Raw genomic sequence first — 25149 nt, 5'->3', positions numbered from 1 at the left:
TCTCTCTCTCTCTCTCTCTCTCTCTCTCTCTCTCTCTCTATCTCTATCTCTATCTCTATCTCTATCTCTATCATATATATATATATATATATATATATATATGTATATATATATATATATATATATATATATATATATATATATATATATATATATATATATATATATATGTATATATATATAGTAGGGGTGTAACGATTCGTTTTAACAACGATTCGATTCGTATCACGATTTGAGGTTGTCGATACGATTCAAGGACGATTTTGGTTCATTTAGAACGATACGATCCGAAACGATTCAGTGACCTGAAATCGATTCAGTAACTTTTTAGCCAAAAATTGTGTGACTGAAATAAATATCTGGATACTGGTCAGTGCAGGTGAAGTTTCCTAGATTCCTGTTGTTTCTTGTAAGGGAATCAGGTATCAATTAATTATGGATATAAACAAACAAGTAAACAACAATTAATGGCAAATGCATTCAAATTTTATTTGAATAAAGTGCAACCAACAGTTTAGGTTGAATTAACAGGAAGATAACCTTTTCTGCTCTCATTTTCAATATTCAATACATTTTCAATAAAAGCACAGTAAGTGCAACCAACATTTCAACAGTAGGTTAACCTGCTACTTCTGCTTTTGTTATCCAACATAATAATATTACAATATTAATATCAAAAATAAAGTGCAACTAACTTCTCTTCAGGTTTAATTAATAGTAGGTGTACCTGTTACTTTTGCTGTTGTTTTTCAACATTAAAATAATACAAATACAATATTAATATCAAAAATAAAGTGCAACCAACATTTCTTCAGTTTGAATAAACTGGCTGAACCTGCTACTACTCTCAGTTTAATAAACAAACAATATTTAACAAAAGATAAAATGTAACCAACTACTCTTCAATGACTCTACATATTTCTTTTTCAAAAATATCAACATGATCTGACCGCAGAACACTTCTCTGTGTGTTCACTATGTTGCCAGCAGTACTAAAAACTCGCTCTGCTGGCACACTGGTCCCAGGAATGCAAAGGTAACATTTAGCAAGGGTTGAAAGTACAGGTAACACGTTACTAACTTAGCTCTTTCTCCTGGTGACTTGATAATTTCTCGCTCGTTGGCTTCTCCTCTGCCATACGCCATGCTGTTTTGTTTTCTTAGCGCTGCTGCTGGTGCGTGCGTTGCGATGATGTCACAGATAGGCAGACTGAATCGAGTAACGTTTAACGCCTTTATCATTAAAAGTGCTAAGAAAAAACATCCATTTAAAGTCTGACGTGCTTAAATCCAATGCGTTATTTCCTATGATCGATACAATCGATTGATTACCTTTTAAAACGATGTTAGATCGATATATGTCGTCCGGAAGGCCAACTTGCCGAGCACAGATCGATGTAGTTAGATCGTAGGAAAATAAATCGATACATCGATGTAGTAGATGAATCGTTACACCCCTAATATATATATATATATATATATATATATATATATATATATATATATATATATATATATATATATATATATATATATATATATATATATATATATATATATATATATATATATATATATATATATATATATATATATATATATATATATATATATATATATATATATATATATATATACATACATATACATACATATACAGTCAGGTCCATAAGTATTGGGACATCGACACAATTCTAATCTTTTTGGCTCTATACACCACCACAATGGATTTGAAATCAAACGAACAAGATGTGTAATATATATATATTGCATGCATGCATACATATATATACATATACATACAGTCAGGTCCATAAATATTGGGACATCGACACAATTCACAATTCGACACAATTCAAATAATATATATGCATTTGTACACTAAAATACATATGTTTCAAAGTTAAAACAGATTATTGTATTTCATTTGACAAAAAAATACTATTCAAAACTACTTCAGTTTCATATTTGATTCAGTGTTGCTTGCCTTTTCTTTGTGATGAACTGAAATCTCAAAATATCAATGATACTAAAATAAGTCACAAATCTCAAAATGATGCACTATGTTCAGTTGAACTATGTTAAACCCCCCAATAGCAAATATAAGCTATGTCACTGATGTCCTTATGATGTTCTGACGATTGACAGGAGTATGCGGTGAACTGTCACGTGATCACATGGGAGCGAATCCTCAGCCACTTTGACATCTTCGCCTTCAGTCATTTCTGGGGTTGGGGCATGAAGGCTCTGCTCATCCGCAGCTACGGCTTGTGCTGGACCATCAGCATCACCTGGGAGCTCACTGAGGTAAACGTCTGCAACTCATGGGATTCCTGCTGGTCATTATATTGTGTTGATGCATATGCATCTGATTATAATGAGAGCCATCCAGTTTTGTTGCATCATGATGATTCATTGAAGACAATATATGATGATTCCCAGCTAATGACAGTTTGATTATGTTTGCCAAAATAAAAAAGGAATATTTACATCAACTAGGTTGCTAGGTTTTATGCATTCATTCGTTTTTGATAATACATTTTGTATTAGACAGAATCCAGTTATTAATTCAATTGATTATTAAAATAGAATCCAGAAAAAGTAAAACAGAAAAGATGGAATTTAGGAAATAACTAAATTGGATTTCCCTAACTTATGTCTTTGTTGATTATATTGAGAGTGATTAAGTTTTGCTGGATCATGCCACTCGCTTGCAGCAATGACGCAGTTTTATGATGATTTTGAAGAAAATGTATGATGATTCACAGCTAATGAGATTTTGATAATGTCAGGGCCTGGCTTCAAATGATTGCTCTCCTTTTAGCTTTCAGTGTTTCCCACAGGACTTTAGTAAAACTCTGGTGGGTGGACCTCAGTCCCTCTAGGTCCGGGGACATGCCCCCCATAAGAAAATGTGCATTTTATAGTTAAATTCATTAATCTGGTGCACTTTGAGTTCAAAATGAAGGGCTCCAACCCATATCCAGTGTGCAAATTGAACAAAGAAAAAAGTCTGTGCATTGACCTGAACTTTAAAGGGGACTACATAATAATAATATTAATAATAATAATAGTATATATTATACTATTAATCCTATGATAGTAATAGCCATATATTGTAAAACAAATGCACTGAAAAATAAACAAAACTTTCATAATTAGTTTTGTCATAATTTCTATCCTCGGAAAAAGATAAACACGTGAGCTTTTATTTTGATGGAAACTGCATTCAAGCTTTTATTTTAGAGGAAAACTTGTTTACAAAAGCGTCTCATTACAAAAAGAATAAAAAGCGATATGATAGTTGATAATCGTCAACTATGCAGATGTGAAAATAATGCGTAACTGGTGCCCACTACGTTCCCAAATGCACGCCAAAGATGGAGTTCACTGCATTCATTCACTGTGAACTGAGGCGCGGAGCTGATCACGTGAGTGAAGCCCACACTTCTTTACACCGCGCAAACAGACATGCTACGCCCGAAATCGTGTACTATGTGAGAGGTACTACATTTGAATTTGAACAAACTTCGCGACCGTTAAAAAAGTATGTTCTATATAGTGCGAATGCGTGTAGTATGAATGTTATACGGATGTACTACATCTGCCATGTTGTCATGATCATGTGACCTACCAGCGTCAGTTGCGTCCCTTCACCTCCATTCATAAATCCTCTCCCATGGCCTCATGGGATAGTAAAGTGTCCATCGTATGCGCACTTCAGAATCTCGCCGGAAGTAGTAGGTCATCCGGGTACTTTTCGCGGACTGTTTTTCGAATACTATGCAGTGTTTCCCCAAGTTTTGTGGATAGAAATAGACATTTTGAACATTAAAATCTAAATTAAACTTTTCATTAGTTTAAAAGGTGACTAGCTTATAGCCTATTTTACTTCAATAACCTGCAGGGACGTGCAGAAAGTTCCTAAGGGGCAAGGGCTCAAATGTAAGAAAGGGGCAATATGTAAAAAAAAAAAAAAAAAAAAGTGTTTGTATACTATTTTGTTTTTGCAAAAAGTCTCATGCTTATCAAGCCTGCATTTATCTAATCAAAAATACCGAAAAAAAAACAGTAGCCTAATATTGTGAAATATTATTACATGATGTTTTTTTTAACCTTTTTATTAATTTTCTTAAATCTATATATATATATATATATATATAATATATAAAAAATATAATGATTAATAAAAAAGGTAAAAAAAAAAAAAAAACATTTTTCTTTTAAGAGCATCACATATCATACAAGAGCTGCAAGTAATTTTCACTTTTGTTGTTTGATTCACATTAATGGCTCAATCGTCACCAGGTTTATTAGATGCTGCCCCTTTAAGACCGAATACAGATCTAATAATATCATTCTCCCATTAATTTCTCCCAACTATTTAAGCTAAACTGTGTTTAAGTGAATACTCTCCTTGTCATTTTGAGATATAGGCTATTTTGTTGTGTATTTGATGGTTTAGTCGCGCACACGAAGCATATGTGCAAATCGGTCCGTTTTGCAGCGTGCGTACATACACACACACACACACCCGCCTTGAACTTGGAAACAGCGTCTATTGCGCGGATTATTGTGCTTTTCATTTAATTTAGCCAAAGTGGAGAGTGCATTTGACAACAATCACAGATTGTGCTGAATCTGACGTTAAATGCATGTTTGGGGAGAAATGACAGTGTGCGCTATGAAGGGAAGGAAGTTGTGCTAGATGATGCGCGAGCACAGTTTATAATAGTTTTACCTCATAAATTATTTTTATAATTCTTGGAAGCGAAAATAAAATAAGATTAATATCACAGCCCTTAAGTGTAAGCAGACTACATTTTTGTTTAGTTCTCTGGCCATCGTCAATCTCTCTCTTTTACAGTGTGTAAGTGAATGTTGTGATATTACCATAGGATATTATTGATCATGTGAAGATTTTGCAGTGGCGCTGCGCCGCTGTGAATACATTGTAGGGGAAACACTGCTATGAATTCGGACATACTACTCTGTTGGCGTACTGTTTTTCGCATACATATAGAAGAGAAATATTGGATTTCGGACGCAGCTACAGTCTTTTGCGATTTGTTAAGGACACAAAGCCTTATCGTACTTTCCATTTTTTTTTTTTTTTAATGCAATGGCGCATAACACGACATTAAAGACCTTTTGTGTTATTATGAGAAGTTTAAATATATTTTGGGGCGCCACAGTCTAGTTTATGAATGAGAAGCACTGAAATCTATTTGTGGCGGTCAATGTTGATATTGCGGTGAGCCACAGAAATAAATGTATGGGAAACACTGAGCTTTGGTTCAAAACCTAGTTAATTTGGCAATCCCAGAATGCATTGTGAAACGCAAATCATACAAGATGAAAGACGAAGTGAGAATTTATCAATATTTCTCACGTCATCCTCCATCCTTTTAAGTTGTTTGATGCGTGTTTTTATGCATATTAGTGCGTCAAAGATGTTACTGGCAAACTCCGTTGAAATCAATGGTGAGTCGAGTCTCTTGAAGAGTGCAAGCGCACAGATACACACAATAATACACAAATACAATCTCTCCGTACAGTTGTTCTTCATGCATCTTCTTCCTAATTTTGCGGAGTGCTGGTGGGATCAAGTAATCCTGGATATTTTGCTGTGTAACGGAGGAGGCATCTGGCTGGGAATGACTGTCTGCCGTTTCTTAGAGATGCGCACGTATCACTGGGCCAGTATCAAGTAAGAGATCTGATACTTTTGAAACTGGATTTTGCAGCATTTACAGTGGCTAGAGATGATGAATAATTGTGTTCCTCCGCTGCGCAGAGACATCCACAGCACCACAGGAAAGATCAAACGTGCAGTTTTGCAGTTCACGCCTGCCAGCTGGACGTACGTGCGCTGGTTCGACCCCAAGTCTTCCTTGCAGAGGGTGACGGGAGTCTATCTGTTCATGATCATATGGCAGGTTAGTCTTTCAGAGACTTTATCTCTTTATCAGCCAATGTTGAGAAATAAAATGCATTTAATTTTGGTTCAAAACCTGATTCGTTTAGCCATCCCAGAATGCATTGTGAAAAGTGAGATTTTATATTTTTCAATTCATCCTCTTATATAGTAAGAAAGATTGATAAATATATAAGGGATAATCAATGGCTCGCTGTCCATTAAATTATTTTGTTACGATTTTAATGCACACCTTCCCCTTCCAGCCAATCAAATCAGACAAACCATGGTATAAAATTAATTATATACCATTTAATAAATAGAATTAATAACAGTACTTAAGTTACATAACTGCACTTTTTATTGTCAGCATAAAAAAATAACTAGTTTAACTAGCTCAGAAACATGGGTCATATGAGTTCTCTAGAGAGAATGGACAATCATCCTAGAAGTGCCGACTCGTTTCCATGGCGATGAAAGCACGCTCTTCAATCCCTATTGTGAGAGAGGGAGGCCGGTCTCCTTGCTCCCTATTGAGGGCCCTTTAAATAGTAATTAAATGTCTTTGAAATGGGAATTCGGAGGAGGGGAGTCTGTGAGCGGACCCTCCATTTCCACTTCAGAGACTGTGACCAAATTAGTTGACAATTGAATACTGGTTTTGGTGTCCTGTGAATCTCTGAAGCATAATCTGAATTTAACTGCGCTATGATTCTTGTTACAAATGTAGCTTTTTCTATGATGGTTTAGATCATTTGCCTTGTTTTAAAGGTACAATATGTAAGATTTTTGGATTAAAGAACAATGTTATTTATTTTGTTGACCTGTGTACTTGCATTATCCCAAATGTTTCCAAGAATGTTTAAATCCAGAGGAATAAGCAATTTTAACGTCGCCTATCAATGACATCTTACACGCATTACCCTCGATTTACGCTTTAATATATGATGTGTTTTATCGGACAGGTGAGAAAATGTTTGGATCATTCATCCACAGAAATGAATAATTGTTATACAGTTCAACACAGTTAGTCTTCTTGTTTAAATCTGGTTTTCTTGATTTACAGTGAGTACCCTGTTTTACCAGGGGTCCATTCTTCGTACCTCGCTTAATACATCTGAGATGATTTGACAGATCCCAGATCTTTTAATCGTGATAACTGATCTCTGGCTAATTTGGTTCTTCAAGTGAATTTGCGGATTGGATTAAAATATCTAAGATTACTGCGCGTTCTTTTGTTAGCTGAAGAGGTCAGATGCATCGATACTTGAAACCACGGTCAGTAAAGCAGTGATTGGCTGGCGTCAAGACAACGTAATGACATCATATAATTAAAAAAGCCACCTGGCAAAATACTTGACAAGTTTCTGGACCTTTATAAGTAAACAGCCAAACGACCAAACCAACATTAAAAGTAATAATAGATAAATGATAAATGTTTTTTTTTTAAAACCTTCTTCCCAATTATTTATATTCACGATTTTATAGTATTTGTACACCCTTTACATTTTTATTTCAATGTTGTCATTAGCAATTCATTTAATTAAGTACATTTGAAGCAGATTTGTTATGTGAACGCATTAATTCAAGTTTCTTAAGGGTCAAGATAAAGTTCTCTGCTTCTCCTGTGCCGCATCAAGCCATGCCATAATATCCATCATCACTCAAATTATTTTAATGCACGGCTCAGAGTAACATTACAGCGTGTGTGTGTAAGACTCCAATAAAATTATAAAGTAATTATTCCATCACAAATAAATCTCTCAATCAAGTGAGGCTGTGTCTATGGTATTATACACCTTTTGCACAACATTATAATATTATTTTCGAATACATTTTTATATTGTTATTATTTAAAATGAGTATTTCCCATGGTTTAGTAATGAACTCTTGTAATAAAGTAGCAGTGGCTGGGACAGATTTTAAGTACCACCTCAAGATGCAATCTAATCCTGTTTACATGAAATAAGCCTCTCCCGAGCAGGTTTAAGCTTACGGACATGTTGCTATGACAGCAAGTCCAGGATGAGCTTCGAAGAACCAAACAATCCAAGATCATGCCAAATCATCAACAATGAAATCCAGCTAACTGAGTTAGTGACGTAAGAAGAACGGACCCCAGGCCTAATATCGATCTCTTACTGCAGTGTGAACAAGTGTCTCATAGTAGCCGTAGAGCGAACACTCATAGTAGCATTATAACATACCTTTCAAACCACTCAAATGTATATAATATGATAAAAGAGTGCTGCATTACCATTAACCTTATCGTTCATCTGCGTTAGAATAAAAGCTCCTCGAAATCAAGGCGTCCTCTAATGAATAAGCGACCTCTAACTGCGAAAAATGACACCTTGTAGCTTTAAGTAGGTCAGGTTAGCAACAACAAAACCATAAAAACAGAATGACTGCAGAATGTAATGTGCAAACTATATTTTTTTAAATGTTGACTTTCAATAACAAATTACAAATGCTTGATTGTTTATATTATTGCAAAATGTGAACTATTATCTTCCAGCTTTAAAGTGCTAAATGCAACATGAAGATAAGATTGAAACAATTAATGTAAATTGTGAAAAGCGCTATGCAAATAAAATTTACTTGACAATAGTTATATCTGAAAATCAGTTTGAAACCATCCATGCATTTCTTTATCAATATTGAATGCTAGTTGTACAAGTTTGATGTGGCGGTCGCAGCAAAAGGCTTAATTCAAATCAGTGTCCTAAACTAAGAATCTATTGCATCTGTTGTTCTTTCGGTTTATTGCGTAACATTTCAAATTCCTTTCTACACAGAAGGTTATTAATTAGCTCTGATTTGTCCCAGTTCTCAAGGGTCATTTTATTTAGTTTTTCCGAAAAGCTTTTTTTTAGTTTTGATTCATTGCATAAAATATTTTTTTCTCCCTCTCTCTCTCTCTTAATCAAGCTGACAGAGCTGAACACGTTCTTCCTGAAGCACATCTTTGTGTTCCCAGCATGCCACGCTCTCAGCTGGTGCAGAATTCTGTTCATCGGTATCATCACTGCCCCCACCGTACGGTAGGTACATGTATAACAATATATAAAACGTGTTTAATATATAACAAAATGTCATTCCCGAATCATTTTATTTCCAAAGTCTGATGTATTTTAGAGTAAAACAAGACAAAAAATGAAGGGGGGAATTGATTGATTTATTGATTTGTTACATCAGGCAAAAAGAAGTTTTCTAGCTATGTATAAATGTGCCATTTTACCGTTTCTACAGTTTAAAGTGAGCAGTCTTTCGGCGCTACATCCTTTAATATTTTTATCTAGAGCCAAAACCGTTTCATTCAAGCCCTTTCCGCTCTCCTTGCGCATTGCTTCTCTCTCGCTAAAGACGTAAAGCACCACATTAAGAGCTGCTGATAACGCGGTTATTTTAACATCAGTAGCAGAAACACAGGGAGCAGAAAAAGGATACGTTTACTATAACGCTGCAGAAAACGAGAATGCAGCAAATACAATTATTGTTAACGCTTTAAAATAAGGTTCATTAGTTAACATGAACTAATAATGAACTGCACTTATAATTTGCATTTGCAAACTTATAATGCACTTCATTTATTTATCTTTTTTAATGTTAATTTCAACATTTACTAATGCATTATTCAAATCTTGCTAACATTAGTTAATGCACTGTGAACTAACATGAACAAACCATGAACAGCTGGATTTTTATGAATTAACGTCAACAAAGATTAACTAATGCTGAACAGAGGCGTTGTTCATGGTTAGTTCATGTTAACTAATGCATAATGTTAACTAATACAACCTTATTGTAAAGTGTTACCCAATTATTTTTATCAGTCATATGGATGATTTTTCTTTTACAAAGTACTATGGACTCCCCAATGGAAATGTATAGCTGTTGATTTAATTCCTCTGAAAAATATGATTTACTTTTGAAAGATTTTACATTTACATTTTACATTTAAAAGATATTTATATGGGATTTTTTTGGTAACACTGTACAATAAGGTCTCATTTGTTAACAGTTAATGTATTAACTAACATGAAATAACAATGAGCACTACATTTGTTATAGGATTTATTAATCTTTGTTAATAAAAATACTGCTGTTCATAGATTTTTCATGTTAGTTCACAGTGCATTAATTAATGTTAACTAATGCAACTCTTGATTTTAGTTATGGATTAGTAAACGTTGAAATATTAACTAAGATTAATAAATGCTGTAGAAGTATTGTTCATTCTAAGGTCACGTTAACTAAAGTATTTAACAAATGAAACCTTATTATAAAGTGTTACTAGTTGTTTTTTTTTTAAATGAAAACAATCAAAATAAAACACTAAAAAAGATTAAATTATTGAATTAGTTTACCTACATGTCATGTGACCATTAACTGATATCCGAGAACTGTATGCAAATATGTTGTTAAATTTTGTGAAATATTAACAAAATCTCACATAAAAGATGTTTGGGAATCACTCTTATTAACTATATGAAGACCATTGGAAAAGCATGCACTATTGAATTGTGTCCAATAAGACCCAGAACGTGTATTAAAGCTTGACTTTGATCATTCATGTGCACCGATGCATTTCTCTGGTCTGCTCTACAGGCAGTATTATGCGTACCTCACGGACACACAGTGCAAACGGGTCGGGACACAATGCTGGGTGTTTGGGTGAGTTGAAACCAGTTAAAATGACATAAGTGTGATGCTGCTGCCCATGCGGTCCACTGTAATGGAGAATGTCATCAGTAACACGTTCTTCAGTGTGCATTGATGTTCGTGCATGTCTAACCAGTGTTTGAGGTGAAAGGCTTGCAGGCTCTTCATTCAAATGAACTTGCTCACATGCCAAACGTTTAACCACAAACCCGCATGAATGCTTGTATTCCACTGCAGCGCTTTTGTGGGCTTTGTTGCTCTATTGTTATTTGTGCTATCTCCGATATAAGACAGTGACCTAGATTGTGTGCAGTTCAAGTTTATCTTGTCTCAAACATTTAGGTTAGATCATCTAGACTTCATCTAAAACCCTTCAGCTTCACGTTGCACAACCAAGGCCTAGTAGAAACGCTCTTGTCTTCTTTCCCACAGGGCAATAGCTTTCCTGGAGGCGTTAGCATGCATTAAATTCGGACAAGACCTGTTTTCCAAGACGCAAATTCTCTATGTGATTTTGTGGCTCTTGTGTTTGGTGAGTTCCTGCACTTTGTCTTCACTTTGAGCTTTTCACAGCATCAGTATGATTGTTTGATTTCTGCTCATTCAGCAAAAACTTGAACACACACCTATTTTTGGCATTTGTGGGAGGAGATATCCTGAAGATAGTCTTTTCAGGAAGTGTTTTTGTGTGAGCACAAAAGATGCTGATGTGTAATTGATGGAGTCTTTGTCTCTCTCTCTCTCTCGCACGCGCGCGCTCACGTCTGAAGGCTTTCATCACATTCCTGTGTCTGTATGGGATGGTCTGGTATGCTGAAAACTACGGGCCCAGAGAGAAGGTGAGTCACGGCTTTGTCATTATTTACTTGTTCCTGAAAAACAAAAGGACACACAGCGAAAGCGTATTGTGACCAAGGGCTGTCAAAGCACAAAAGAGGAGAGGAGGAGTCCATATGACTTCATCTTCCTCTTCACCGAAACTCTCGCATCTCATGCACACATCCATTCATTCAGACTCTGGCTCTTAAAGGGTTAGTTTACCCCAAAATGAAAATTATCCCATGATTTACTCACCCTCCAGCCATCCTAGGTGTATATGACTTTCTTCTTTCAGACGAACACAATCAGAGTTATATTAAAATATATCATGGCTCTTCCAAGCTTTAAAATGGGAGGTAAATGAGATTTTGAAGCCCAAAAAAGCTCATCCATCCATTACAAAAAGTTATCCATATGACTCCAGGGGATTAATAAAGGCCTTCTGAAGTGAAGCCATGCATTTGTGTAAGCAATATATCCATATGTATAACTTTATAATCTATAATCAATGATTTCCGGTAACGGCTGTACGCGAGTCAAGTTCTTGCGGAAGAGTGACCTCTGACCCGACGCATGATGTATTGACGAACGCTGAAGTGCAGAGGATCAAGCAAAATAAAACACCGGTCACAAGTCTAAAATGAGAATTTTAAAAGAGAAATGTTTGAGGTTGTTTCCCAGCCCTATTAGTTGGAACCATGAGAGGCGTCTACTCTCACCTGAGCTTACTCTACTCCTACATCCCACATCATACGTCGGGTCAGAGGTCACTCTTCAACCGGAACTAGACCCGCCGCGGACGGCCGTAACCTGAAGCCAGTGATTTATAGTTTATACAGTTATAAATATTGATATTTTTCTTGCGAAAACACATCGCTTCGCTTCAGAAGCTTTAGTTTCAATCGAGAAGAACGTCTCATTTTGTGTCTCATGAGAGAAACTCCGAGGCCTGGAATGACATGACAGAATTTTCACCATTGCATGAATTATTCCTTCATATTGTTTCTTCTCGGCTTTCTTCTGTTCTGCTTTTATCAGTTGTGACCGCAAACCCTGTTGCCTTTACATGTAAAATCAAAACCTGATGTTTACAGTAGCCTATACAAGCAGTGCTAAAGTGGAATTTAAAAGTTTTTTTAATCTAAATCATGTGATGTTTTGACCTCCATAGAGCTTCTCGGAGTGTGAGGACAGTTTTTACAATGAGCCGGGTGACGGCATGTCTGAATGCAAAGGTAAAAACTAAATCCATTCACACTATGCAGCAGAACTACAACATGTTGATTACCAGGGCCCGTATTCATAAAGAATCTTAATGCAAAGAGTAGCTCCTAGTGACAAAATTCTAAGAAAATTCTTAGAAATGTGGGCGTTTACTCTGAAAATTAAGTAAAATATCCTAGTAAAAAAAAAAGTATCCTAACCCTTAAAAGAGGTCTTAAGGTCAAATTTGTTAGGAGCACGGACGAGGACTTTTAAGAGGCTTAAGAGTTTCTTTAGCAGCGGAGAAAATGGCAGAAAGACGAAGAGGGAGAAGAAATGTGTTGCAGACAATGGATGACAGTGACTTAATAAGACCTATAGATTAGATCGTGCAGGGATAATGTTTGTTGCATTAAACAATAATAAACCAAACTTTCAAACCACCAATTAAATAGACATGCCAGCAATCAGTGTAATTGGAAAGAGTGGAACAATATTTATAGTTCTAAGCCAATCAAATACCTTATAGAAAATTAACAGCATGGTAAATAATAAAAGGATTTATATACATATATTTATAATGTGTGTGTGTGTGTGTGTGTGAATGAGAGAGAATGGTAAAATAGGACAATTTGCGCTTGTAATTTCAAAGTGAAGGCTTAGAATAGACCCTATACTTAAAAGCGGTCCTTTATTCCCCTTTTTGGACAACCAACCAATCACAGTCTTCAAAAGAGTGTGTCATACGTAGCAACAGGGTCAGCTCCGCCTCTTCACTAAGATAAAAGTTTTTGTATTTTCCTTGCTCAGAGTTGCTCTCAGATCGGTCCCGAATAGCTCTTAAGCTAAGACTCCTACGTAAAAGTTTTTAAGCTAAATTAGGAGCTTTCTGAGAGGACTCTTAGAATCTTTATGAATACGGGCCCAGGATGTTAATGACAGCTTACAGACTTCAGCAAGTCTAACCTGTAGTGTTGTGACCTCTTGTGGAGAACGAGCAGAAGACACGTGGGTAATAAATTCTGAGATGAGGCAACGTCTTTAATACTTGAGTACTGCTTACTTCGCTGTATCTACTGTATATTGCATATTATTCTATTTTTTTATAACTTTAGTGCATTTGTCACATTGGAAATGAAAGGTCAAGCATAATTTTTGTGCACTTTGTATTAGATCATCCTGGCAGGATTATTACCGTTGACTAAAACTATTCAAAACATAAATTAAAGCTGAAATAAAATATAAATATTAGTCTATATAATTAAAATCTTAAGCTAAACGGAAACTAGAAATGTTGCTTCTGCAATAAACTGAGGTTGAAGAAATGAAAATGACTAAAAAATATAAATAAAACTGAATTAAGAATAAATTAATCCTAAATGGCAATATTTAAAAAAAACCCAAAACTAATAAAATAACAAATGCATAACAAAATGACTTAAAACTAAACTAAAATGAACATTTAAAAGCTAAAAACATAGGAAAAAAGTAAAAAAAAATAATATTCAAAATTAATATTAATAACTAAAATAACTTACATGAAACTGCATCCAGGTAGTCCATGCATAGTTTACACAGTATCCATGCTATATACTGCACAAAATGTAAAATATTAGTATGCAATACTGAATATATCTAGTCAAGTTCTAATTTTAGGCTTTAGATTTTGCATTATACTTTTGCTTCTGTGCATGAACACAATTATTCCTGCTTCATTGTTTCAAATCAAATTGTGATGCAATTGTGCTGTAGGGGAGTTTGAGATGGACGGCACAACTTCCGCTTCTACCAGGAAACGGAGGGACTCCGAACCATCATACAGAACCATCAACGGCGTGGAGAAATAAGTCCGTCTGTTTTCCTCAGACGGGGAACGTTTGCACATGTGTCACTCCTGTTAATGGAGGGAACATCAGATGACTGTGATTTATGAATGGTGAGATTGTCTCAGGTTTAGTCCGAACATTTCAGAAGTCAGAGCGGTTTGCAATGCTGCAAAACACTTTGAATAGGCAATACTGTGTGTCCAGTGTTTAGATGGCGAGCTCACTTTAGCTGTTGAACTACAGAGACTGGTTAACCACGTTAGATCCCGAGCAGTGCTGTGCATCACCGTGTTCTTCAGTAGCATGCGTGACTCGTAAGTGTTGCTGCTTGTCGCTGTATTTTCTGTTTTCAACGGTGTATTATATGCTAGCGATTTTCCAATTATGTTATTCATATCATAATGTGTCTACGAATGATGTCCGATCAAGTCGACATCAAATCTAAATTGACCCTTTGTCTTTACTTTCTTAAAACGCGTTCCTGGTCTTACTGTGCATGATTCACTGGTGCATGTTGTTGTTTAATAAAACATTCAAATGGAAAGTTTGGGGATGGTAAGATTTTATGTTTTTGGAAAGTCTCTTCTGCTCACCAAGGCTGCATTTATTTGATCAAAAATACAGTAAAATCATATTTTAAAGTCATATTTTGAAATATTATTACCATTTTAAAATAAGTGTTTTCTGTGTGAATATATTTTAAAATGTAATTTATTCCTGTGATCAAAGCTGAATGTTCAGCATCATTACTCCAGTCTTCAGTGTCACATGATCCTTCAGAAATCATGCAAATATTTCATTTTCAGGACTTTTTTCTTAGAATTGCTTGTTTTTTTTTAATTGTACGTTTATAACGCACAATTATGAGGTTGAAGACATGAATTGTGAGAGATGAAACTTTCTCAATTGCATTTTTATAACTATATAAGTTTTTATAACTCGCAATTGTAAATTTCTTTTTTTTACCTCACAATTCTGAGAAAAAGTCAGAATTGCGAGATGAGAGAGATATAAACTTGCGATTGAGAAATAAAGTTAGAATTTTGAGATTAAAATTTGCGATTCTGACTTTTTACAAGCAATCACAAGTTTGTATTATACGTTTTTATAACTATATACGTTTTTTTTTACCTCAAATATTAAGAATTACGAGATTAAACTTTCTTGATTGCGAGTTTTTATAACACAATTGTAAGTTTATATCACACAATTCTGAGAAAAAAAAGTCACGATTGTGAAATAACTGGCAATTGTGAGAAATAAACTTAGAATTGAGAGATGAAAAATTCCCAATGCATTATAATAGGATTATTTGCTGCTCAAGAAACATGTTGAAAACAGTTGTGCTGCTTCAAATTTATGTGGATTTTTTTTTGTGAATTATTTTTTTTCAGTCTTCTTTGAACAGAAAGATCAAAAGAACGGCATTTATTTGTTATATTTTGATCAGTTTAATGCATTCTTGCTGTATTCATTTCTTTAAAAAAAAAATCTTACAGACCCCAAACTTCTAAACAGTAGTGTATGTCCGATTACAGAAGCAAAATGGTTGCGAACATCATTTCATGTTGACTCTATCTAGGAAAGGCTGACTGTTGATGGCCAGTACTCTATCCAGACTGACTAAACGAGTTGAATGTTACTAGGTTAAGCTGCTTTGACGGAATCAGATTGGAGATGAACGCAGGTGCACTGGCCTGGATCTCATAGAAGCACAAAGGTTTTAGCACTTTTAGTGGCTTCACTTGATGTTTTAACGTGTGACGTTTGTTTTTTAGTGTTTCTGCTTCTCCAGTGACGTTCTACAGCTGCTGTCGTTTTTAATGTTCTCACCTGAGAGGCGTTTTTGGTTTTGCATGTCTGTGAAAATCATCTAAATCGGTTTCAATAGAAGCTTGTTTCCGCCTTGGAATTAAAAATAAAAAAGGTAATTATGACTTTTTATCTCGCAATTGCAAAAAAAATTATAATAATTTCGCAATAGACTTTGTTTTTACTCGCAATTGTAAGTTTATATCTCACAATTCTGAGAAATAAAGTTAGAATTATGAGATGAAGTCGCAATTATGACTTTTTACTCGCAATCGCAAGTTTATATCTCACAATTAATACTTTTTTTTCAATTGCGAGTTTATATCTATATACATTTTTATAACTATATACGTTTTTTACTGATTTTTTATTTTATTTTTAAATGTGCTCTTTTTCTTGCAATTGTGAGTTTATATCTCGCAATTCTAACTTTTTTTTTCACGCAATCGCACGTTTATATCTCAAAATTAATACTTTTTTTTCTCAATTGCGAATCTAAGTTTTTATAACTCGCAATTGTTTTTTTTTGTTTTTTACCTCACAATTCTGATAAAAGGTCAAAATTGCGAGATGAAAAAGCGAAACTTGCAATTGCGAGAAGTCAGAATTTCCGAGATGAAAATGAATTTTTCAGTGCAATTCCGAGTTTTTTCAGAACTTTTTTTCTCGCAATCGCAAGTTTCACACTCAATTCATACTTTTTTCCTCCCTCAATTGCGAGTTTTTAGAACACACAATTGTTGTACGTTTATATCACAATTCTGAGAAAAAAGTCAGTATTTCGGGGGTTTTCTCGCAATTCTGACTTTTCTAAGATTAGAATTGTAAAAGAAAGTTGCAATTACCTTTTTTTTATTCCGTTTGTTTGTTTAAAATGATCCTGATCACCACACACCCTTAAACCAGTATTCTAGCCTTTTTAGAATGACGTTTAACACCGATATCGTGTGCCTGCATGCATGTTTTAACAACTATCACCTGTTAACTTTATTGCTTTTTGTGTGTGTGTGTGTGTGTGTGTGTGTGTGTTGTGTACATTAGTGTTTTTTCCTGATATGATAATTAGAGAGCGGTGTGACCGATGTATGTGGTGTCATTTAATACCATTTAAAATGCAGTTATTGTAATATAGACAAACTAAAATGTTTTGCACCCAATTTTTTCACTGTTTACTCGAATAATTAAAAACAGAAATTGTGCTTATTGTGCAGGTTTCTGTGAATCGCACGGTTATCAGCTATGCCGATATTCTCAAAATGTTGGTGGACTTGTCGAGCTGGTTGATATACATATATTCTTCCGTTACTAGTGTTCATAATCCAAATGTGTATTCATCATGTTCATATAGCATATAGTTTTCTTCATTTCCGTGTTAATGTCCTTTGTGACAATCTGTGGACAGTCGGAGCATCACATGATGCTATACATATCCGTTTGCCAAAACACTTGTTTTGTGAGTCTGTTTAGTCACTGTGAAACATTTAAATGCCTTTTTGTCATGTTTCTGATTTGTACATTTCACATCAACTGTAAATGAATCAGTGTTTGTCTTTTCAGCAATATTAAACGACTAGTTTTTGGTGAAGAATGGCACAACGTGACTGAACTTCGCAGCTTTTCAATATATGACGTTTGTTTGTTTGCTCCGAGTTTACATGCAATTACTTGGGATGTAACTGAATTTAAAGATTAAATTTCATCTGTATCTTGTGACTTTGTACTTTCATATATTATGGTAATTATTTTTCTGCCTTTATTTCAGAGTGCCTTAACCAATACAATAAGTCATTTGTTCACTCAGCACAGACAGTCAGGTATGACATTTAGTATACAGTTGTTTAGAGTGCATTCATGTCGGCCGCGAAGTGCATGAAATCCTTTAACACACAGTTAGACGTGGAGTATACCATGTGTTATTGCACACCTTCCAGCCTAACAGAACTGAGTATTCAGACAGACTAGGGTATCTATACTTCCTTTATAGTTCTAGTTTCATTCCTTTTCAGCAGCAACAGAAAAAACAAGACAATACAGTCAATCAATAATCTGAATATCATTTACAAAATACCATACAACGACCTACTTAACATAATAAACTCAAAAGCACCTCCATTTAGTTACTCACATACACACACACTCAATACTCTCACATTACATATGCCACTCAACACCTTAGTCCAAGCAAAACATTTAATGTATCATTTAAAATAAGTGTTTACAGTAATAATAACTAAAAGTAGTAAGATAAGGAAATTTATAAAATAAACCACGTCCATTCATGCATCTATATAAGTACATATAGGCCTACACAAGGTGAGGTTGTACAGCCTAATCGTTGCTGGAATAAAATACCTAAAATATGTATCCTCCTTACACCGAGGAGGAATCAACCTCTCACACACACACACACACACACACACACACACACACACACACACACATTGGGTTTTCATGTTTAATGGGGACTTTCCATAGGCGTAATGGTTTTTATACCGTACATACCGTATATTCTATCCCCCTACACTGCCCCTGCCCCTAAACCTACCCATCACAGGAGACGTTCTGCATTTTTACATTTTCAAAAAACTTCACTTAGTCTGATTTATAAGATTTTTTCCTCATGGGGACCTAAAAATGTCCCCACAAGGATGAGGATTTCGGATATTGCCATCTTTGTGGGGACATTTTGTCCCCATAACGCAGGGATTACCAGTCCACACACACACACACACACACACAATTATTTGTTGGACTTGCATAGGAAAGAAGTGTGAAGTGGTTCCACGCAAGTGTGTTGAGTAGTTTCTACAATTAACCATTTAGTTGGACAAAAGAAATTCAAGTAAAGCTGACAATTTATTTGAGTAAATATAACATTTCAGATTTGTCACTATTACACATTGGTTATATGTATATTTTACTTCATAATGTTATGTTACATTTATGAACTTAAAATACGGAAGGTGAACACTGTTATTAATTTAATTTACCTTAAATTAACTATTTGCTCTACAAGTGTAAGTGGAAAACTATTAAATAACAACAAGCATATTTTTAGAGACACAATGCAAAAATAACTCATTGGACAAACTCAATGTAATTGAGGGAATTTCATCCAATAAATGTATGCATATGAGTGCCCACAGCCTAAACACAGGCACCACTCTTCTGCATAATGGTAACCATGACAGAAACTCCTCTAAATGTCCAACATAACTGGACATTAAACACTGACATAAACTAACAACATCTTTCCATTTACTGAAAAACACATAAAATAACACTTTAATCCCTAAATTTACTCTCCAAAGCATGCTGGGAACTACAGATCCACTGCCCAGTTTGTTTGTTTCACTCAGCAATGTTAAGTTGACCGAACAAACACTTTTAGACACCATTTTTAGTAGAAACAACTCAGTAAATGTAAGTTCATGTAGTTACATGAGTTTAAGTAATGTGAACAAGGATGATTTGAGTGCAACTAACAACAGTTTTTGAGTGTATATAGAGTGCATTTATTCCTGTGATCAAAGCTGAATTTTCAGCATCATTACTTCAGTCTTCAGTGGCACACGATCCTTCAGAAATCATTCTAATATGATGATTCACAGAGAGTGTCTGCGCTCTGGAGGAAATAACTGATGCACTTCACACTGTATGACTTGTTTTTGGTGCAGGAATGACCTCAGCTGTGATCTGCATTGGTGGACGGTGAGCTCATTTAACCAACTCGACTAACTAATGGCTTCAGGTTTCAGACAGTGCACACAACGGACAAAAATAGACACGTGTTGAGCTCTGTTTCAAACAGGCTGAACCTCACAAAACCTGCCAGGAACATCCAGGTCATATTTCACAAATGACTATGCATTGTGGTGCAATTTGTCATTCAAGGACATTTATCCCTTAAATTCTCACTTTTGTAACGATTATCAGTAATAATAAATATTTGTATAAGTACAATTGTAAGGATATATCCTGGTAGTTTTTCTTCTCACCACTTGAGGGCAGTGCAGACCCTCGGCTCATGTTTATACAGTCACGTGATCATGTTTATCCATTTCAGGCTTCTGTCGTAAAACCCTCTCATCCTTCTACTTTTCCTGCCAGTGATTAGGCCAGTGTTTATATGAAGCACAGGATCATCAACAGCATGTCCGAGTCAGCCGTCCAACCACATGTGAGCGCGGAAGACATCCTAGCAGAGATCCGAGCGAACCTGCTGGAGTGCAAAGTGTGTTTTGAGAAGTTCTCCATTCAGAAACAAGACCACACGCCTAGAAATCTTCCCTGTGGCCACGTGCTGTGTCTCAAATGCATCTGTGCACTTTCCCACCCTGTAACCCAGAGGCTGGAGTGTCCCTTCTGTAGAAAACTGTGGGATGTGGGCAGCACCTCTGAATGCCGTGCGCTCACCGATCTCCAGGAGCTTCTGCTTGTCCCAGAAGCTTGTCCCAGGTTGTATGATAGAGTCATAGGATGTACTGAAAGCTTAGGATCTGGGGCGCTGCGTCTCCGTTCGGCCTTTGGAGGATGGGGAACAATTGTCAACCCTTCTGGGATAGTTGTCTCGGAGACATCGGGACAGATTGTTTTGGTGCATGATGGTGAGGAAAGAGTTGCTGTTTTTGGTGCACAAGGAACTTATTTGGACGGCTTTGGACGTTATGGACACGACCCGTCTGATTTATGTCACCCACTTGATGTTGCGCTGACCAAATGTGGACATGTTTTGGTCACAGATGCTGGTGACCAATCAGTCAAAGTCTTCACTTCCAAAGGCCATCCGGTGACAGCCATCCGAGACTCGTTTCGGCTGCCATGGGGTGTTGATGTAGACGCCAATGGACGTGTTTTTGTGACCGACGCTGAGTCGGGAACTCTTAGCCAAATCATAATAGACTTTTCTCGTGGTGCAGTCCTAGTCAACAGAGTGGTTTTCAAAGAACTGAATTGTCCACGTTCGGTAGCTTCTTGCAAAGCATCGGGAAACATCGCAATTGTGGAACGTTTTCAGGGCGGTTTCACGACAAGTTTGAGAATATTCAATAGTGACTTTGTTCCTTTGGCGCAGGTGGACAGTTTCTCTCTTAACTTGAAGAACTCTCTGAGTTTGTCTATATCTTCAGTGGTTTTTGATAGAAATGGAGATGTGATTGTAGGGGATGCGCGGAACGGGATGGTCTGGAGTTTGGGAAAGCCGCAGAAAACCCCCGCACCGACTCCACTAGTGAGCGGACTGCTGCGTCCAGTGGCATTGGCTACGACAACACTGAATGAGCTTGTTGTCTTGGACGGTGGAGATCATGCGGTCAAGAGCTATGCTGCGGACACAGATGACTTGTATTGTGATAAAAAATGAGAGGTGTGAATATACACAACTAGTGTATTTGACAAATTAGAATGCATGCATGTTGTTCAGGTGTGAATATTATGGCTAAAGCTCAAAGCTAATAAATGGAAAGTTTCAAGCCACACAATCGGAGTTCACGTTTATTGGTCAAGTTGTACTTGCTGGGAATTTGACTTGTAAGCACACAAAATATACATTCATGAGAATATACAAGAGTACACAATGCAATGCTGTATATGTTTGATTGACGCACTTAATTCAAGGTTGCTATAATGAGATTCTCCTTGATTTCCTCTTATAAGTCGTTTTGGATAATGAAGTGTATGCGAAATCAATTGCATAATCACCTTCTAAATTAAATAATTTGGATGTCAATCACACCTGCTATTCCTTGCTGAAGAAATTAAGGCATTGGTTCCCATTATGTATGACTTGGCATTAATCATTCAATGCATTAATAACCAGATTGTCCATTGACGTCATTGAAATGCATACAGCCTATGCTTTGATTTTCCCTCATAACACACAAATGATTTATTTTCATGGTGGCCCTGATTTTCCTTCATAACACACAAATGATTTATTTTCATGGTGGCCCTGAAATCTAATATAGGGGGAAAGGTTGGGAACCACTTGGCAGTCATTGGCACAAATTAGGACTTTTCAAAGTTGATTACAATGCATTAATCCATTTTAAGTGAGTATACACCCTGTGTAACTGTTACATGTAAAGTTCAATGCATTAAATTATTTAGTAAATTCTCAATTTTTAATCCACAGAGATTAAAGCAACCCTAGGGGAATCCCATAATCTACTCTGCTCCATTTCCCTCGATCCTACCAGACTGGGGTTGTCGCCGTTATAAAGCACTTCTTATCGAAACTCACATCTCGCTGAAAATGACCCGCACTTTCACTAGAGAAAATCAGATTAATGTGCTTTAGTGTCATGGCACAAACTGTGCATTAGTATCGCTAAGTGTTTAGCTGCATACAACGAGAAGTGCAAGTATAAAAAACTAACAACAGTTCAACTACTCTCACAAAAAATCTAACTTGCTAGATATTGTATACAAGGGTCTTAGTACAGTGTAAAAAATAATACCTTTTATCTGACCCTTAATGACTTTCATTCTTGTAATCTGGTCATAGTACATAATATTTTTGAAGAGAATGAAGATGGTTCTGCATGATCTATACTTTTTTATACAAATAAAAGGAGTAGCCTAAATTACAGAAGAAACATGACGAGTATGATGAGTAATGAGCATAAGTTTATGGTTACGCTTTATTTTCCCTGTTAGTGTAATTACATTTAAGAAATATTAATTAATTGCATGTACTTATAGTGTTAGGGTAGGATTAGGTCGTGTTTTAGGGTTATTTGTGTGTAATTATGCATAATTTACTATAGTAAATATATTTAACGTGTAACAAGGACACATTAATTTTATACAAGGATCATAGTACAGTGTAAAAAGTAATAGTATCTGACCCTTAACATTACTTTCATTCTTGTAATTGGTCGTTTAGTCATATTAAATACAATTTTTGAATAGAATGCAGATATTTCTGCATGAACAGTACTTGAATGGGTGAATAAAATCAAGAGATACAAATGAAAGAAGTAGCCTAAATTATAGAAGTAACATGATGAGTAATAAGCTTAAGTGGTTAGACTTTATTTTAAGGTGTCATTGTTACAGTGTAATAATATATTTAAGTACTTAGTAATATGAATTAACTACATGTACTTACTATAGGGGTAGGGTAGGATTAGGGTTCGTTGCACATAATTATGCCTAATTTATAGTTACAATAGTAAATATATGTAAGGTGTAACAAGGACGCATTAAAATACCGCAAGGACGCATTTACTATATATTAACTATAAATTAGGCATAATTTCATGCAACTAATCCTAAACCAATCCCTAATCCTAACCCTATAGTAAGTGCATATTAATTAATATTAGTAAGTACCTAAATATATAATTACACTTGTAACAGGGAAACATTAAAATAAAGTGTGTAACCATAAATTATGCACAATTTACTGTTGTTACTATGGTAAGTATATGTAACAAGGACACTGTAAAATAAAGTGTTGCCACATAACTTTATGGTTACATTAGTTGCACGTGATTATGCCTAATTTATAGTTACTATAGTAAACACATGTAACGTGTAACAAGGACACATTAAAATACCAAGTTTATTGTTGTTACATGTAATTACCATAGTAATAACAGTAAATTATGCATAATTACATGCAACTAGCCCTCAACCAAACCCAAATCCCACCCTAACACTATAGTAGTAAGCACTTGTAGTTAGTTAATATTACTCAGTATTTAAATGTATCCTTAAACTGTAACAATGACAGTGTAACCAAATAAAGTGTTACCAGGTTTATTGATAATTGGGCTCTTTCTCCTCCTCTTCTGTAATTTTTGACGCCCTGTAGGAACTACATCAGGTCGTTGTGGTTCATCTGGTCTTTTTAAACTCAGTCCATGCCGTTTCTTTCATGCATATTCATGCACACTGCACATTTGTGTGTGAGTTTTTGGGGTCAGTCAGCGGAAGATGGCGGTCTGGATGCTGCTGGCTGGCTGAGAGGAGCTGCTCTGCCCGCGGCGGAGGATCCTTTATAACCACACACATTTAACCCGAATACAACACAACCACACAGTCTCATCTGGATTAATCTCGACTGCTTTTTCTGCTCGGGTATGCACTGTTGGAGTATTTCACCAGGATACAAGCACCTCAGACGTTTCTGTGGGAGACTTTGCGGGGAGTTGCATGTTATTATTCGGCTAGCTGTGCGGAGCAGCTAGCGGCTTTCTCCTCCACTTTAAAGCCTTTAAAATTGTGCAAAAATGTCGGATACGAAGGTAAAAGTGGCGGTTCGAGTTCGACCAATGAACCGGAGAGGTAAGAGACATTTACAAGTAGAATTGAGCGTTGATATTTAAAGATTAAATCAGTTTTCAGATGGATTAAGTTGCTACAGTTGAGTTAAGGTCGTTATGAATTCTATATTTTAATACGTTTTAGACATTTTACTCTTTGTTTGTAGTATCCAACGCAAAATGTAACGTATAAGAACTTTAAGGCAAGTTTTAACAACTTTTGGCTTGCAGAGATTGAGCTCAGCACAAAATGTGTGGTTGAGATGGAGGAAAACCAGACTATTCTGCACCCACCGCCCTCCAATACAAAAGGAGAAAACAGGTACAGTCAAATCATGGTTATGCACTTTTATCCATGTGACATGTTTGAGCCATGTTTCTCCTCATTATAGGTGAAAGCTGTCAGTTTGAGCCCCCCACACAATTTGCCTGCATGTGTTTTTGGTGAGATTTTATCAGGGCAACAGGGTCTCTTTTCTGCCAAGAAGAGTTTTATGGCCATATAGTGTGTTCAAATGCATGCACACAGAGAGGATGTTTTAATTTTGTTTGAGTTTATTGCATTTGTGTTCATGCAAGAGTAGCAGAAGTGAGTGCAGGGCCCGTTCTGGGCGTGCTCGCGGTGGCCTGGGCTGGG

General features: G+C 35.8%; 3 protein-coding genes across 4 annotated transcripts in view; all 3 read left to right on the top strand.

Annotated features, from left to right (window-relative positions):
- ptdss1a (phosphatidylserine synthase 1a) overlaps positions 1 to 17952 on the top strand; it is a 28660-nt gene extending 10708 nt beyond the window's left edge. The window contains exons 5-13 of the mRNA XM_079837332.1: positions 2149 to 2307; positions 5559 to 5710; positions 5798 to 5939; positions 8849 to 8961; positions 10529 to 10594; positions 11015 to 11114; positions 11353 to 11421; positions 12573 to 12636; positions 14357 to 17952. Coding sequence (XP_079693458.1) covers positions 2149 to 2307; positions 5559 to 5710; positions 5798 to 5939; positions 8849 to 8961; positions 10529 to 10594; positions 11015 to 11114; positions 11353 to 11421; positions 12573 to 12636; positions 14357 to 14451 — 960 coding nt within the window. The 3' untranslated portion in view covers positions 14452 to 17952. The remainder of the gene's footprint in view (positions 1 to 2148; positions 2308 to 5558; positions 5711 to 5797; positions 5940 to 8848; positions 8962 to 10528; positions 10595 to 11014; positions 11115 to 11352; positions 11422 to 12572; positions 12637 to 14356) is intronic.
- A 2443-nt stretch (positions 17953 to 20395) lies between these two features.
- On the top strand, positions 20396 to 21604 carry LOC307139246 (E3 ubiquitin-protein ligase NHLRC1-like; the record flags this gene model as incomplete). The annotated part of the gene is made up of 1 exon (XM_079838135.1): positions 20396 to 21604. One exon carries the CDS (start codon positions 20396 to 20398, stop codon positions 21602 to 21604), a length of 1209 nt encoding a protein of 402 aa, XP_079694261.1.
- Positions 21605 to 24168: 2564 nt separating this feature from the next.
- kif13a (kinesin family member 13A) overlaps positions 24169 to 25149 on the top strand; it is a 109261-nt gene continuing 108280 nt past the window's right edge. For both annotated transcript variants that reach the window (XM_079837706.1, XM_079837707.1), the window contains exons 1-2: positions 24169 to 24534; positions 24744 to 24834. In XM_079837706.1, the coding sequence (XP_079693832.1) occupies positions 24480 to 24534; positions 24744 to 24834 (146 nt within the window). In that variant the 5' untranslated portion in view covers positions 24169 to 24479. The remainder of the gene's footprint in view (positions 24535 to 24743; positions 24835 to 25149) is intronic.

Source organism: Gobio gobio (genome assembly GCF_949357685.1).
Source record: "Gobio gobio genome assembly, chromosome: 15".
Lineage (NCBI taxonomy): Eukaryota > Metazoa > Chordata > Actinopteri > Cypriniformes > Gobionidae > Gobio > Gobio gobio.
The sequence above is the reverse complement of the archived record's forward strand: the minus strand, read 5'-3'. Positions and strand labels throughout refer to the sequence as shown.